Genomic DNA, 17167 nt, shown 5'->3' on the forward strand with positions numbered 1-17167 from the left:
GCTTGATAAAGTCTAACCGTGGATGCAGCAAGCCGCGATTTTACGGGTAATTTTCATTACTAGAACGCGGAGCATGGATGCGATGCAGCCGGTAGAAGTCGCGGTAGTGTTCCAGGCCTACGCGATGGCAGGGCAATGGCGGCTTCCATAGTTTTATTACTTTTATCATAGAGTGACGCTTCCCAATCTTTATTTCTTCCCTGCACACACTATTATAGTTCTGTCTGTGTTATAAGACAGGTTGTTTCAATCCATGAGACGTGAAAGTGATGTCATCAGTTTATGCAATCGCTTTGTTTTACAAGGGAGCCTGTAGTTATTCATCGTGAACCCACAATTTTCCACAATTATACTATGCCTGCTTGCAGAGTTGCCAATATAAATTGCAAGCAGTTTTGTGTGTGATGTCACTCTCACGTCTCCTATCTCCAGGAGGTGATAACACAGGCAGGAACCAATGGAATTGTATAGATATTCTTAAGATTGACACAAAGATGATATACCATAGAATTCCTTCTACAAGAGTTTTTAAAAAAAAAAGGTGAAAAATAAATTATAAATTAATGCAGACGCCTTTCACAAGTTAGCAAATCAATTACCAATACAGGCAGCATTACAAACCAGTATTATTTTAAGACCAATCTATTGTATTGGCATTAACAGCTGTTTCATATCTCACAGACGTTAATTTAGCTTTTGTCTCTTTTGTCAAAAAATCACACATTAAGAAGCATATATGCTTGTAGATGAAATTCTATGGTATCGTAATAGTGATCTCTGTGTATTTGGTGTCAATTTATCTGTTGCTGTTTTATGAATTATAAATTACACGATGTTTCACCTCCTGAGATAAGTATTGGTGCAGTTTCTCTTACTAGAGACATAATGATTTAAACTGGTAAAGAGACTTTGGGGACACCCTGTATTTTATGTTAACTTAATTATAACTCAACAATATTATAATGCACAGGTGCTGGTCATCATGCTTAGACACTGTTGCATACCATCAAGAACAAAGCGCCACCAAGTGGTGGTTTCATCTGTACCAGCTGCTTCATGCGTACCTACAACATGAAAAGGAGAAACTATCAACTGACGATCCAATCATGAAAATGGAACATGAGACTGGGGAAGAGGCTAGTCTACCAACAGGCGAAGAGGTCACCATCAAGTCCCTCATGACCGCTTTTCAGCAGTTCATGGAAAGCGCCAGCCTGGGGCAGTATGGAGCCAGGTTACGCATGCTGTTAGCCTTCCATTGTCAGATGAGCATGATTGAAATGCCATCCTCAGCTGAAGGTAGGTTTTAAGGTGACAATGACAGTTAAAGGTTTTAGGTGAAATTGACAGTTGCCGGTGTTAAGGTGGCAGAGACAGTTGTATAGGTTTTAAGGTGACAGTGCCAGTTGTTAGTTTACCAAGCTTTAAACATTTGCTCAATTTACAGTGGTTGATTGAGTGACATATCTTTTAAAGAAAATTAGTTTGTACACGACAGTAGGCCCTCTAGTTAGATAAATATTAACATAATATGCGGGTAGATTTTACTCTCCAGAATTTAACAGTGTAAGTGTATTAATTTGTGCATTTTAGGTACTAAAATACTATGCGCTTTTTATTCAGATTTTAAATTTCAAAATAAACCTATAATCCAATTTTTTTTTTAGTTCAAGTGCGAGATCTCCTATGGAATGTGTACAGCTACTACAAGCAATTCAGTGCAGCAGTCCAGAATGAAATCCACACAAAGAGGACACCCATCGAGAAAGACCTTAAAGCATTTGTCAAGATCTCTCGATGGAATGACATCAATTTCTGGGCCATGAAGGAAGCAGTTCACAAGAGTCATAGGACACTGCACAAATTCAGCAAGAAATTTGAGGTAAGTGAACAGCTCTTTTCAGAGCCACCAAACCTTCAAATTTAGCAGATAAGCGAGATATGCCTTTTCTCTGTTGACAAGAGGTAGTCTTCAGTGAACGGCTCTTTTTCAGAGCCATCAATAGCTACTCCTGGCGAAAGCTTGACAGTTCTAAAACTTGTGCGATGGCGAACCTGCTAAAAACCCACTAATTGTTATGAATTCCTGTCATAAAAGCCTATCCCACAATAAGAATGATACTACTGAATTTAATTTACAGATTGTAGACATTTTTTGCAGATAAGATAAATTTCTGAAATGAAAATGAAATTTCACCTTAAATTTGTACCATTATTCCAAGTTTTCAGTAAACTTATACTTTCATGGAATTGTTTGTAAATTTCTTCAAGAATTATTAATCTCAGAAGAATTCCATGGATTTCAAGAGAAATCCTATTTTGGAGAGATGTTTAATGGTCTAGAGACAGGCCCAAATTTGAAGCTTTTAACCAAATTTTATATCAAAGGTAATTTTGATATTTTTTTATATATTCTATTTTAGGTTTGTTTACTTGCACCAGCGAATTCAGTATTTTTAGACAACAAGATGGGTGACAAGGAGGATACTATGGTAACTGTGGAGGGTGATGACAGGTCAGAGGTCAAATCATGGAGCACATACATCACGCCTGATACTATGAAGGTATGTAGTAGTCAAAGATGCTACTTTTTAGGTAATATAGTTCGATGCTTGGTCAATCCTTGGTACTCTCTCGATCACGTATACGATCCACTGCTCAAAACAAAAACAACATCACTTCCGGAAATGTCAACAAGCGCTTAGCAAGGGAAAAGCAGTGGACCAAGACACTTGTGATCAAGCCATCAGCCCAGATGGCGAAAGCTAAAGAAGTGAGTTTCTTTTTATTGGATTTGCCTAGCAAAATGTTTAATTATTTAATCTACAATCCTACAAAATGCATCTATTTACTGAAGTAAGAAGTCGTTACGGACAACTCGCAGTAAAACGTATACGTGATCTTGAGAATAACAAGAAAAAATTGGCCCGACATCGTCAACACCTCACGTTCACACACCGCTGTAAGGACAATGGCATCACACCATCGAGTCTCAGAATTCGCTGCCCGATCAACACTCAGAAAGCGAGAAACATCATACAGAAAGCGGAGAAAGAACTAGTAAGTGAACGTATTCGTGTTGTAAGCAATAATATCAAATCCCTCAAACGAAAATGTGACAACGATCTAGAAACACTGGACATCGAGCCAGCTGATCGCCGCCATGTTGAATTACATCTTGTCAACAAACGCGAGTCGGAAGAAAACAAGACGAAAGAAAGACACAAGTTAAAGCTTCAAAGCCTTATAACTAAACATGAAACCAAAAATAAAGTAAAAGCAGTTCAGAACTAGACTTGAGCGAAACCCAGCTTAAAAAATGGCGTGAGAAATGGGTAAAAACATCTCGAAAAAGATCTATCGGAACCTGAACAGAAGTTGCTTGCCCGTGGCCTGAATTTTGCCGTGTCGGTAGACAAGATTCCATACGAGGAATACATTGTTGCGCTTGAAACAGCATGTGCAAAACTACCGTGGGAGGAGGCAAAGAGCCTCAGAGCAGAGGTAGCAGGTACGTTAAAGTCGGCAAAACCCCCCAAATCAAATATCTCAAAAGAAGAAAGAGTGGCTCTTGGTAAGTTGATGAAATCAAAAGACATCTTGGTTATGGGTGCAGATAAGGGAAAATGCACGGTAGTCCAATCAGCAAGTGAATATGAAAGTAAGGTTAAAGAGATGCTTAGCGTTCAACATACATACGAGAAGCTGAGTAAAGATCCCACTCCCTCTTACAAAAGAAAGCTTGTCGAGATTCTGAAAAGGCTCAAGACTGAGGACAAAATTAATGAGGGGCAATACAGGTTGCTTTACCCAACAGCAGAGAATACCCCCAGGATGTATTGCACTACCAAGATACACAAACCTGGTAATCCCATCAGACCAATAGTTGACTACACCGGCTCTATTGCGTATCAGACATCGAAAGCCCTCGCAGAAATACTTGCGCCTGAACATCACATGGTAAATTCCAAAGCCTTAGCAGAAGAGATGACAGCCGTGATGATAGACGATGGTGATATTTTGAATTCCCATGACGTCGTATCGCTCTTCGCTCTCTAACGAACACCCCAATTGACAAATCACTGGACGTCATTAAACCCAGGCTTGAAAGTGACAACACTCTTAAGGACAGAACCAAATTGAATGCTGAAGACATCATCCAACTTCTCAGCTTCGTTCTCACCACAACATATTTCAGTTTTCGGGGACAGATCTACCGCCAGATTTTCGGAGCTGCTATGGGCAGCCCAGTCAGTGCTATCGCCGCCAATTTATTCATGGAGTGGTTAGAGAAAGAAGCAGTTGCCACAGCGCCCCTTGATTGTAAACCAAAGATCTGGAGAAGATATGTTGATGATGTGCTGGAGATCATACAGAAGGATAGCACTCAAAAGCTCACTGACCATTTAAATTCCGTAGACCCGACTGGGAATATTAAATTCACATTTGAAGAGGAGGATCAGGGTAAAATCCCTTTTCTGGACACATTAATCGTCCGCAAGGAAGACGGGTCCTTGAAGCTGCTGGTTTATCGAAAGAAAACGCATACGGACCAGTATCTGAATTTTCAGTCGCAGCACCCAAAAAACCAAAAACTTGGGGTCATCCAGACTCTTATGGATAGGATGGATAACATCGTGACAGAGGAAGAAGACAAGAAAGAGGAGGAAATAAAGATCAGAACAGCGCTAGCAGAGTGTGGCTATCCAAAATGGTCTTTGGATAGAGTTAAACAGCAAATGAAGGACAAGCAACCGAAAGCGAGAGAGAAAAAGAAGGACGACACACCATCAAAAGGAATGGTGGTCATACCCTACGTGGAAGGCGTGGCAGAGAGGCTGCAAAGAATTTTTAAAAAACATAACATCTCCACGGCGATGCGGCCTACCAACACGCTAAAAAGCCTTTTAGTCCACCCTAAGGACAAGAAGGACATAGAGCAGACAAGTGACGTTGTCTACAATATCCCGTGTAAAGGGTGTGACAAGTCCTACGTAGGGGAGACAGGAAGACAGTTTGGGACAAGGCTCAAAGAACACAAGAAAGACTCTGAAACAATAGCCGGAAGAAAATTCACAAGAGCAAACCGAAAAGAATCAACTTCTGAACAACACAAATCAGCCATTACTGACCACATCGCTCAGGAAAACCACGTTATTGAATGGGAAGGGGCAAAAGTACTTGACAGGGACTCAAACGCATTCACCAGAAGAAGAAGGGAAGCCAGCCAAATCCGCAAAAAGGGGGCCAAAGCAATCAACCGCGACTAAAGGTATCGTCTCTCTCGATCACGTATACGATCCACTGCTCAAAACAAAAACAACATCACTTCTGGGAAATGTCAACAAGCCGTTTCGCGGGAAAAGCAGTGGACCAAGACACTTGTGATCAAGCCATCAGCCCAGATGGCGAAAGCTAAAGAAGTGAGTTTCTTTTTATTGGATTTGCCTAGCAAAATGTTTAATTATCATACAAATATGTTTCTGGTTTTTTTTACAGAGTCCAAATCTCTGTTTTTGTTTTCCAGTCATTTTCTGGTCTTTAGCCCTGAATTTACATGCTTTTACAGGGTTTTCACACCTTTTTCCAGATTTTTGAGTGGAATCAGGTGACATCTCTGAGTACTGGATATTATACCGTTTCCCTGGGGACATGGCAGTGGAGGCTATTTTGCTGAAGTGTCTGCCCAGTCCGGGTCGGGTCAGGTTATTTTTTCTGGGACCCAGACTGGACAGACAAATCACGCATAAGGCTTTAATCCAGATTGCAGAAAATATAAATCTACATTATTTGGAATAAAAACAAATAGATCTATTGAAATCCTTTAGTTCAACCTAATAGGGAATACATGTCTTTATACTTCATTTTTATTTCATATACTCCTGTAGGTGTTTTTAGAAGAGCAGGTACCAACTTCACTCATCGAGCAGACCAGTGTCAAGTCCCTCCAAGAGAGATTGCCCATTCTTGTTCCCAGGATGACTAAACTCTGTCAAGTGATATTCAACAAGGCAACATTTCCTAAACTCATACAGATCATAGAAGAATTCACTGGTAAGTACAATGTATGTTTGTATGTAGGGTTGTATGTGCACTTGTTTTCCCTATTCAAGTGGGGACATGAATGACCCGTGTTTGTCTATATTTAACGTGAAAGACCAATGTTTAGCCAGTCTATATTTAACATGAAAAACAAAGGGAATGTGTACAAAGTAATAGGAGTGTCATTTGATGTAATGAGGTGATGCATCATGTTGCAAAGGATTCTGGGAAGAGTAAGATATCTTCTCTGGCCTATACTTGTCAGCTGCAAATCCCTAATAAAACTTTCCATTTATAAGTGGACCATTTTACAAATATTTGTCAATGTCCAAGTGCAAAATAAAAAGTGCCCACCAACAGCGATTCAAAAATACAATAAAAATATAAGAAAACTTAACACATAAAAAGTTAAAAACTCAATTATCATTTTTATTTCTTATGTTGAATATAATTCTACTTTGTATAACTGCATGACTTTGTATAAGTTTTATGCTGCTTTTCTAATCATTTTTTAGTTTGTGATTCCAATTAACATTGATACTCCAATTGTTTCTGTGATTGTAAAATTTTGCTAATAAAAAAATGAAGATAAAAAAAAAGTGCAGGTACTGATCAAGTTAGACTTGGTAATAACTCAGTTTTTGGATTTAGGTCTGGGTGAATCAGATTGTATCACATATGATACTTGTAAGCATACCCAGTCTATGATGAGGGCATCAATGATAACGCCATCAATGTCAACCAGTCATTTTGAGATTTTCTGAGAATCACAATCAGATCTAGCTGGAAAAAGGCGCTATATAAATCCGAACAAACAGGAGAAAAAATACAATAAAATACTATAGAAAACGCATAAAAAGTTCGTAATTTTGCAGTCAAGTATGTCCAAAATGTAGGGATACCAAACTGAGCAAGTTAGACTTGGTAATAACTCAGTTTTTGGATTTAGGTTTGGGTGAATCAGATTGTATCACATATGATACTTGTAAGCATACCCAGTCTATGATGAGGGCATCAATGATAGAAACATCAATGTCAACCAGTCATTTTGATAATGGCAATAGTGACCTAAGATACATTAATCCAAGGGGTTAGTGCAAGAATATCCTACCTGTGATATATTGCAGATGGGGCTTACTTGCACTAAACCCACAAATCATATTTTGAGCATTTGTAGCTGAGGGACACAACTTTAATACACCTAGATACATAAAACACATTATTAGGAAGAAACCAACAAGAGACAATGCAGGATTTGATCTATAAAATAATTATGATAATGAGAATTTATTTACACAAGTCTCCATATACATATATGACAGCCAGTAAAAATATTCACTGACCATTCAGGATTGGAACCTGAGACCTTTGGATCACCAGACCGATGCTCTACCAACTGAGCTAATGAGTCAGATGGAGAAGAACAATGATGTTATTATCTATAGGTCTTCAGTGCAATACGCTACAGTTATAATATACTGTTCACTGAATTTTTATCAACATTGAAATTCACTGATTTGTCCAGTTTTGTGTCCAATAAATTAATGTACAAAGAGAAAACTATGGTGCACCTGACTTTATTGCACTCAGCCCATGGTATATTCAAACACACCGCCAGCATCTTAGATTCACACAGTAGTAGTATATTTAGTACTGTACTGATCTTGTGAATTCCCTATTCCCTATGATCTCCTGATTGCGCGGAGTGGAATGTTTTCTTGCCTCTTTCTTTCTTTCTTGCTCAAAATAAATGAAACCAAAGTATATAGGAATGGATTAATTGAGGAATTGATTGGTAAGACAAATGTTGCTATCCAGACATAGGCAACTGGGTCAACTTCTACTGTCCCAGCTTGGACTAGAATAGACAATATGCCTATTGAAATCCAACAACAAAAATCTGTAAAGACTATGAGAAAACATTTCATTGCCATTCTGATTTCTTCATTTGTATTGGTGGACCGACCAGCTTTTTGAGCTGTTTGCCTGGCAAAAATTAAAATAGCTAGATAGCAGTAACCTACAACAAAAAAACACCCCAGATTAAGGATTGTGAACACGGCAATTGAAAAATACATAGCTGCCCGACTCCCAGTGTACACAACATGGGACTCTGTTGTTATTGGATGCCCCCATCCGATGAATTTCATATCTGATGTTTCATTTGTACTGTGAGACCTATGTCGGGAAATTGGTAACCCTACACAAATTTCAGAAACTGCGTAAATATCCAAATTGCCTTGTGATAATGTAAATGTTGCTATGCTTATGGCTAATGCTACAAACCACAGCAGGGCAACCATAATACGGGAAAGGTTAGTGCTTATTTGATACCTGAATGTGTACTTCACCCCCAAAAACCTATCAATGGTGATCAGTGTTATGAAGAAAGCTGATGCCTCACTGGATAATACAGACAAGGCACCTGCTATTCTACACAACATACTAGATCTCCATGATTCAGAAAATGATGGAAAATAATGTGTGTAATAAATGTCTGCTGAAACTAAAATGATCAGATATATACCCATACAGAAATCAGATATTGACAGGTTTGTGATCAGCAAGGATTGGACCTTATTACTTCGATGTTTATGCTTGTATTTAATGTACAAGACCAATATATTTCCAATCAAAGAGAGAGCACCTACAAACCATACAGCTATGCGAAGACCATTATATGGCAACAAACGTTTGCATGTCAGGAATGGGGATGGAGCTTTGTTACGTATGCAGTTAGCTGATGTAAAACAACAGATTGAAGGGTCACTTACAATTAAATCTACACTCTCATTCAACCCTGAAAATGTATTGGGATCAAACCACAAAACTGGATTGTCAGTCAAGTCAATTCTTTCCAAATGGAGACAATAAATGAACAGTTCAGTAGGAATGTGAATCAAGTTATTTACTGACAGGTCCAAATGTAACAGCTGGCTCAGGTTGTGGAAAATATCTTGTGGAAGGAACTGTAATTGGTTGTGATCAATATCAAGATATCTGAGTTCAGTTTGATTTTGAAATGTGCCAGAATGTAATGTGGAAAGGTTATTGTGTGACAATGATAGACGGAAATCGTCCAAGGCATATGTGTTATTTAGAACATAATTGGTCAATATGTTGCAGAATTCACCGAATACTCCAGCAGGTATCTCAGTAAGGTGATTGTTTGAAATGTTCAATCCATACAAGCTTGGCAGGTTGCTGAATATGCCAGGTACTATCTCAGTTATGTGATTGCCTGAAAGGTCCAATGCTACTAAGCTTATCAGGTTGCTGAATGCACAAGGTATTAGCTCAGTTAGGTGGTTGTTTGAAAGGTCTAAGGCTTTCATGTTTGTCAAGCTGCTGAAAACACCAGGTACTATCTCTCTAAGGTGATTGTTTGAAAGGTATAACACGATCAGGAATGTCAATTCACTGAACACACCAGGCAGTATGTCAGTAAGAAGGTTTTTTGAAAGGCTTAAGTGGTTCAAGTTTATCAAGTTCCTGAATACACCAGGCTTTATGTCAGTTAGATGATTGTTTGAAAGGGATAAACTTTTTAAGCTTGTCAGGTTGCTGAATATACCAGGCACTATGTCATTAAGGTAATTGTTTGAAAGGTCTAACTCTATCAAGCTTGTCAGGTTGCTGAATACATCAGGCTTTATGTCAGTAAGGTAATTGTTTAAAAGGTATAATGCTTTTAAGCTTGTCAGGTTGCTGAATATACCAGGCACTATGTCAGTCAAATTATTGTTTGAAATGTATAACATCTCTAAGCTTGTCAATCCACTGAATACACCAGGGACTATGTCATTAAGATTATTGTTTGAAAGGACTAACCATTTCAAGCTTGTCAATCCACTGAATGATAACACTATGCCAGTCAGATGATTGTTTGAAAGGGACAACCACTCCAAGCTTGTCAGGTCGCTGAACATACCGGGCACTATCTTAGTAAGATCGTTGTCTTGTAGGAATAGGAACCTCAGAATGGTTAACCCATCAAAAGCTCCTTGCTGAATGTACTGGAGGCTGGTATTGTCTAGATGTAATCCATCTAATATATCAGCAAATATAGAGAATGTTGTTGGTTCGACACCATGCAATGTGGAATCAGCCCAGCTCAGATACCTCACATCAGATGGGTATGGGATTATAGTCTCAGCTATGTCTCCATTAGTACAGTTGTTTGATACTGTATAGTTACCAAGGATACATGTGCAGTCTATGGGACAGCGGATATGACATTTTGCACCATTACCACCTGATGTATAGAATTTATAACTATACCACCAGTTGGTAATATCCTCCTCTTCACATGTTATGGACATGTGCTCTGGATGATCATCTGCAGCGGTTTTGTTATAAATTGCCATCACAAGCAGCAGCACTATCAATACTGAAATATTGCAATAACCATGCCAAGCCATGATAATAGTGAAAGGTGGCCAAAGTTGCTCTTATAAAATAGTTATCTTTCAATATGTTGCTATTTATCATACATTTATCACTGATCCTAAAACTGGTTGCAATGGAACAAATGTTGGCATCCAGTACATATAGTAATCAGTATTATCTGCCTATGTTTGAGGGTTGAAGTAACAAGTCATTCCACACCAGCAACTTGGGTCTGTTTATAAATCATACATAATATGCATATCCACTATATAACGACTGCACAGTCTGTTCTTTAGCATAAGTGAGGGAAGATGCGCCTAGGAGAAATGCAACACGTTGTGTGATTATATTTTATCTTATACAACAAAGGGACAGTGTATTGGGCTGTTCCATTTAAAATCCACACTACCCCTGTGGAAGATTTTGGAATTATCTTCCACAGGGGGAGTGTGAATTTCAAATGGAATTAGCACATTAACCAACTCTATTTGAAACCCACCCTCCCTGTGTGGAAGATTCAGGTTGAATCTTTCCTCAGAGGGTGTATGAAATTCAAATGGAGCTATCTAATATGTTCATTCCATTTGTAATTCATACTCCCCCTGTATGAATTTTAAATGGAATAGCCGATTCCCACAAGGTATTATGCTGTTTTTGTCCTAGGATTAGAAGAAACAAAGAGAGTATATATTACAACAATTAATTTCCGCTCTGCAATCATTAGAGCAGAAATGGGTATGAAATTCATCCCTTGTTTATGTGACATGATTTGAGCTTGTAATGATATGGGTAACAACAATATCAAAGCTGAAAAACTATATACAAGTTGCATCTTGGGGATTCCATTTGCTTATGGTTCACTATTGTGTTACATGTAACACTCATATCAATGGTGAAACTATATACAAGCGCTGTCAGGGGAAGGTATTAGGTGATAATTTATTGTCATTGCCCATTTCAATCTGCACAAAAGCAATGGGCTATTCCAGTTGAAATTCACATACCTCCTATGGAAGACATTACCTTAATATCCCACACAGGGGGTATAGCTTTCAAATCGAGTCACCCTTTTAGGTAGCCCTATTTGAAATTCACACTCACTCTGTGGAAGATTCAGAACATGTCTTCCATAGGGGGAGTATGGATTTCAGCTGGAATAGCCCAGTAGCAGCATAAAAAGGACACACAGAGATAGTTGGTAGAAACAACTTTGCCTTACTGCTACACTGAAAAGTTTTTCAAGATAATTTCTCATAGAGAGACATTTTCATCTGTAACCTGATTTGCAACTGATTTTACCATATATAAAGGGTGGCCCCCAGAATTAGTCAACTATCATAGTTCAAAATCGCGACTACCGCTAATAGTGACAATTAACAGGGGCCGACCTAAAAAACTGCAGTGTACTTTTTAATATTAATACAGTAAGCCAAAAAATTAAGGTACCACTTATGTTCATCCCTTGTATATCCTAAACAAAGACAGATATGTCATAATTGGAACTAGCCGCCAATAGCTGCATCTTTTAGCTCAAATTTAAGACCTCATTTGTTGAAATTGTTCTAAAAAAAAAACATGACAATCCAAAAACCCAAGAAAGATGCCAATTTAAAAGTTGCAGTTTTCTCCATTGCGTGCCCTATTGATTTGGACGCAAACAGTTCGCGAACAAGAGAACTAGCGCCGTGCTTCCATTGATTAGCACGTTAAAACTAGCACAAAAGTGCAACTTTTGATTTTGTTTCTTCATTAAGTTTTAGATCACTGTTTCTTTAATTATCAACTAATTTCAACAAATAAGGTCTTAAATCAGAGCTAAAGAGTACAGGTATTGGCTGCTTGTTTTAATTTTGACATATTTGTCTTTATTTAGGATATACAGGGGTAAACATAACTGGTACCTTAATTTTTGGCTTACTGTATCTTAAATAGGAAATGAGTCAAGGAAGCCAATAATTGCATTTATATTCCCCCTGAGAAAAATCATGCACATGGGGTGGAAATTACACCACTTATATCAGGTTTAAGTAGCATGTAAGAGCTGGTAAAAAAATAATTTTTGGATCCAATGATTTTTCATAAAATGTGCTTTCTTTTGTAAAAATAAAAAATGTTGCTGCAACTTTCATTTGGTATTCCATGTTAAATTATTAAGTAAAAAATAATGGACATTCTAAAAATTCCAGAGTGACCACCCCACCAAATATGTGACTATGCCTTTAAGTTGACTAATAAATCTTGCAACCCTGGATATACCATGCATCATGACACACAAGCACTGGAGTCCAGTGATTGATTGAACTAATTTCACTGCTAAGGCAGTGTGTAGTATTATGTTAAATTATAGTAACTTTAAAGCTGAAGAAGAAACCCTACCAATAACACAAGCAACCCATCATAAGGCCCAAAAAAAATTGTTTGGTTGTACTTCACCGACCGACCCGATGTTTGAGGCCAACCCAATTTTGTTTTGTTTTTACAAAATTGAAAAAAAAAGAAGTTATGCCCTAAATTGCTTTTTATTCAAGGTTGGAAACCGGAGAACTACTGCTTCTAAAAAGATTTGCTTTTTATTTTCTAAGTTGGATAAAATTGTACATTTTGATTACTTTTGCTTTTATTGAACAGCCATTGAATAATTAAGTATGCATTGCTAGCTGGGTGTTTTTTTACGTTTAAAGGGCCGATTTTTTTTACTGTTTAACCCTAAACGGAAATCGACTTAATTCACACATGCATTCATGTTGCTCTGCAACACCATGTAACAACATTAAAACATTGTTTTTAACTTGCTTTGCCTCTTTTGCTTCCACAAGGCAAAAAAAAAATCGACCAACTGACCGTACCTTTTTGGACCAGTTGTAGTATAACCAAACAATTTTTTTGGCCTTACATTGATACACTAGTTGTCAGAAACCCCATTTACAGATGATAAAGAAAAGGTGTATGAAAAAATAATAAATGGTTATTTATATCTTATTTGTCACATAAAATAACTATTTTGCATCAGATATCAATGTGTGAGATGTCAGTTTAGAGCTAACAAAGTAGTCATGAAATCTAAATTTACAGTTTTTAAGGCAACTGCTTATGTTTTGATACGACTGGTCACAAAAAAATGAAATAAATCAAATTTGACATATTTTTATTTTTCCCATCATAGGTGAGGTGATCTCAGCTGTGAAAGATCTTCAAGGTCTTGATGTTACCAAAGATGCTGAGAAAGAAAAACAACTCAAGGAAGCCAAGAATATTCAACTGAGAAAAAGGAAAGCCCTGTCTGATCTCTTCAAGTACTTGGTGCTGATAGGTGAGATGTAGTATAACTTTGAGGAAGAAGGCCCTATCTGCAATAGCTGCCCTTAAGTTGTTTCACAATTTATTTAAATCTTAAAATATGACACATGGCAGCTATTCAGTTGATACGGCCACCTTGCCCTAAGCCCTTGACTTGTCCAAGTTTGTCAGTTCGCAGCATACATCTTATTCTATCTCAGATGATTATTGGAAATGTATAACATTCTTAAAGCAATATTGAAGAAAATGTCCTCAATTGTATTAGTATTTTTACATGATTGTATTTATATAATATTGGATGGCATTAAGGGTTGTATGAGAATATACTGCACGCGCCATGAATGATATTCAACGAGCCGGTACGGCGAGTTGAATATCATTCATGGCAAGTGCAGTATATTCTCATACAACCCGAAATAAAGCCATCCAATATTATTATTATTATATATATGAAGCTGACTGAAACTCATAAATGAAAACATTCATGCATCAGAAACGAACGGCTTTTTATAGACACAGCCTCAGGCCTAGGCATACACGTAGGCTAGGCCTAGTCAAAGATAGGCTGGCCTTGCTATTGTGTTGATTGAATGCACACGCACGCACCACGCAGACAATTGAGTAAGCTTACCGTGAAAATGTTGTACTAGTAGGCCTAACTACTGCAATGCCGCCGTGAAACGAGTAACCATGTTCTCTGTGCACCGTCAATATTAAGATGCTGATCCTGATTAACTCAGATACCCGCTGAAATCACCGTATTTTAGCTGCAGTTTTGTGTTGCTTGTGTAGCTTCATGAGGACAACATGACTTGCTGCACATCAGAGGGAGTCGTGCAGTACCAAAATTAGTCTCAATCACTGTTTGTGAACGCTCCACGTGAATACTGCGTTTATGTGATGCGTGCCTTCTGGGTATTGTGACGAGCGTGCGGGTATCAAGATATATTGAACAGTTTTGTAAAAATACTGAACAGTTTGATTTAAACGTCATTCAGTACTAAAAATGAGTGGTATAGATAGAAGCTTCATATTATATAATAATATACTTTAATGATAAACTACAAGATCCTGTGAAAAAGAAGTCCTTAGAGCAAAATTGAGATTGCTTACAGGTGAATGAGTTCTGTGAATTATGAAAATGCACAGTCAGTAATTCAAACTTGAAATGCAACTTGAAACTGAGCCAATGGAGGTTGTGAAAAAGAGAAGTAACATGATTCTATTTGTGAGATTTAAAAGCCAGTTTGGGCTTGGTTCTGAATCCATGGGAAAATTTACTACTTGCAAAATATGATTGTTTGTAGCAGTCTTTGTTGCAGGTAATTACTTTGTAAGCTTCAGAGTGGGTGTGCCGTGATTGACGTGGGTTTGGCTGTAGTAAGTCTTCGACTGGCAGGGCCAGGAGGCCCTGTCTTGCTTTGTGTAGAATTGTTACTCTGTTGGCAGTTCTCCTGTTCTCCATAGTGTCCCAGTCTAAGTCTTTGACATGTTTTGTGAAGAAGTTATATCAAGTTTATCAGAAGAAGTTTGACATGTTTATCAGAATAAGTTATATCAACTTAAAGAAGTCAAAAACATTCAACTGAGAAAAAGGAAAGCACTGGCTGATCTCCGCGCCTTTGGAACTCTCTGCCCATTCACATCCGCCAACTCCCTTACATCCATAGATTCAAAAATCGCTCAAAACCCACCTTTTTCCAATATGTTAATTTTCTACTTGCCTCTTGATAGTGAGTTTGTCACCTGTTTTTATATGTTTTTAGCAGGTGTATATTTAATTTGTAGCTTAACAGTGTATGCAATGTTTTTAGTATGTGTAATGTAAGTTGTAATAAATTTAAGATGTAATTTTTAAAGTCTCTTTGTACAGCGCCTTGATCTCTTTGATAAGGCGCTTCATAAATGCTGTCTAATAATAATAATAACTTAAAAGTGCATTGGCAGAATCAAGACGGGATGTTGCAAAGGCTCTAATTACAGTATAACATATTGATTGGTCTATGTACATTCTTATCTATGATATTGAATGATATTTTATAGTATAATGTGGCAAAACTAAACTTCATGTCATTTTTTAAAATTATTTATTTATCTTTACAGCTTTATCAAAATAACAACATAATTTGTCCTAAATTTTGATACAGGAGATTTGTTTAAAACTAACAGCCAAACTAATATTGTTTGTTCATTATTCCAGGTCTTTCCTACAGAAAAGGATTGAATGTATCCAGACAAGGAGACAGAGAAGAATGGATTCATCTACCTCCTATTGACTTGCAGGTGGCACTCACGGGATGCTACAAAGAATTCCAGGTGAGAGCCTGTTTAATATCAATAACCCTAACTCTATAAAATCTTACAAAGCGAAACCACCACATAATCACCCTAACTCATATATAATCTCGCTTTTGCTGGCCAGGCCAGCGAAACCCTGTGGCATCCAGTCGCCGATGGACACGTGAGGGGTCTTGGGGTCGAAACCCGGGGGAAAACTCTGACTTCTTTGTTCATCTTCTCTCCTTTTTCATTCTTTCTTTCCTTTCCAATAGCCAAGAACCACTTGGAGCATCAGGGATAATGCTAAATTGACAGTTTCTAGTTGGTATGGTAGATGACAAAGGATTCAGTCTGCAATATGTCGATCATGCCCAATGTATAATTTATTGAGCCCCCAAAAACCATTATTGTGAGTAACATATTGTCATGGTTACTCCATTAGCAGACAGCTATAAACTGTCAGTGTCTGCATCCGTTTGTGGTCTACTGACAACAGAAGGCGACATTCCATTGTAAAGTTGAGTTTGCCTTACACTGGTTTCATACGTTCTGCCACTTGCTGCTGAGCATACGTCAGAGCGGCACCGCTCCGAGTTGACCTGAATTCAACTTGCAGCAGTGCTACGTGTGGTGGAGTGATCGATATATCGGCTTGCGACCGGCTTGCCGCTGGTCACCGCTAGCGTTTCTGGTGTGACTGCGCAGTGAAGTAAAATCATCTTCAGAGCGGCAAATTAAAGCGGCAAGCAGCAGGAAAGTATGAAACCAGCATTAGTCACTAACCATTTTTATAGAATTGAGTAAGTCACTCCATGGTTTATAGTTAAGTGGGATTAGTCCATATTCAGTGTTCAAGTACATCTCTTCCTCTTGTAGTAAACACAAGCATTTCATTTTGTCATAGTTTTGATGTGTCCAGTGTTGCCATGGAATGGGAGAGTTGCCAGAAATACTTCTTAAGATCAGTAGCAAGAAGAGCTTGTTTGGTGACCGTCATAGCTAACCCATCAAAGGTAAGTAGTGTATATCTTTTTTAATCAACCAATGTGTTTATTTGGTTTCATTGATCATTAGAATATGTTTTAAATATACTCCTTATGATATGAAAAATGCCCTTGGGAAAAAAGCCGTAATCAATTTCAATAAAGTCACTATATTT

General features: G+C 37.9%; 1 protein-coding gene across 1 annotated transcript in view; it reads left to right on the top strand.

Annotated features, from left to right (window-relative positions):
• LOC140156540 (midasin-like) overlaps positions 1-17167 on the top strand; it is a 161235-nt gene that overhangs the window by 116996 nt on the left and 27072 nt on the right. Inside the window, 7 exon segments of the mRNA XM_072179480.1 lie at positions 971-1299; positions 1668-1882; positions 2424-2564; positions 5889-6054; positions 13595-13741; positions 15929-16044; positions 16281-16333. Of these exon segments, the coding sequence (XP_072035581.1) occupies positions 971-1299; positions 1668-1882; positions 2424-2564; positions 5889-6054; positions 13595-13741; positions 15929-16044; positions 16281-16333 (1167 nt within the window).

Source organism: Amphiura filiformis, chromosome 7 (genome assembly GCF_039555335.1).
Source record: "Amphiura filiformis chromosome 7, Afil_fr2py, whole genome shotgun sequence".
NCBI lineage: Eukaryota > Metazoa > Echinodermata > Ophiuroidea > Amphilepidida > Amphiuridae > Amphiura > Amphiura filiformis.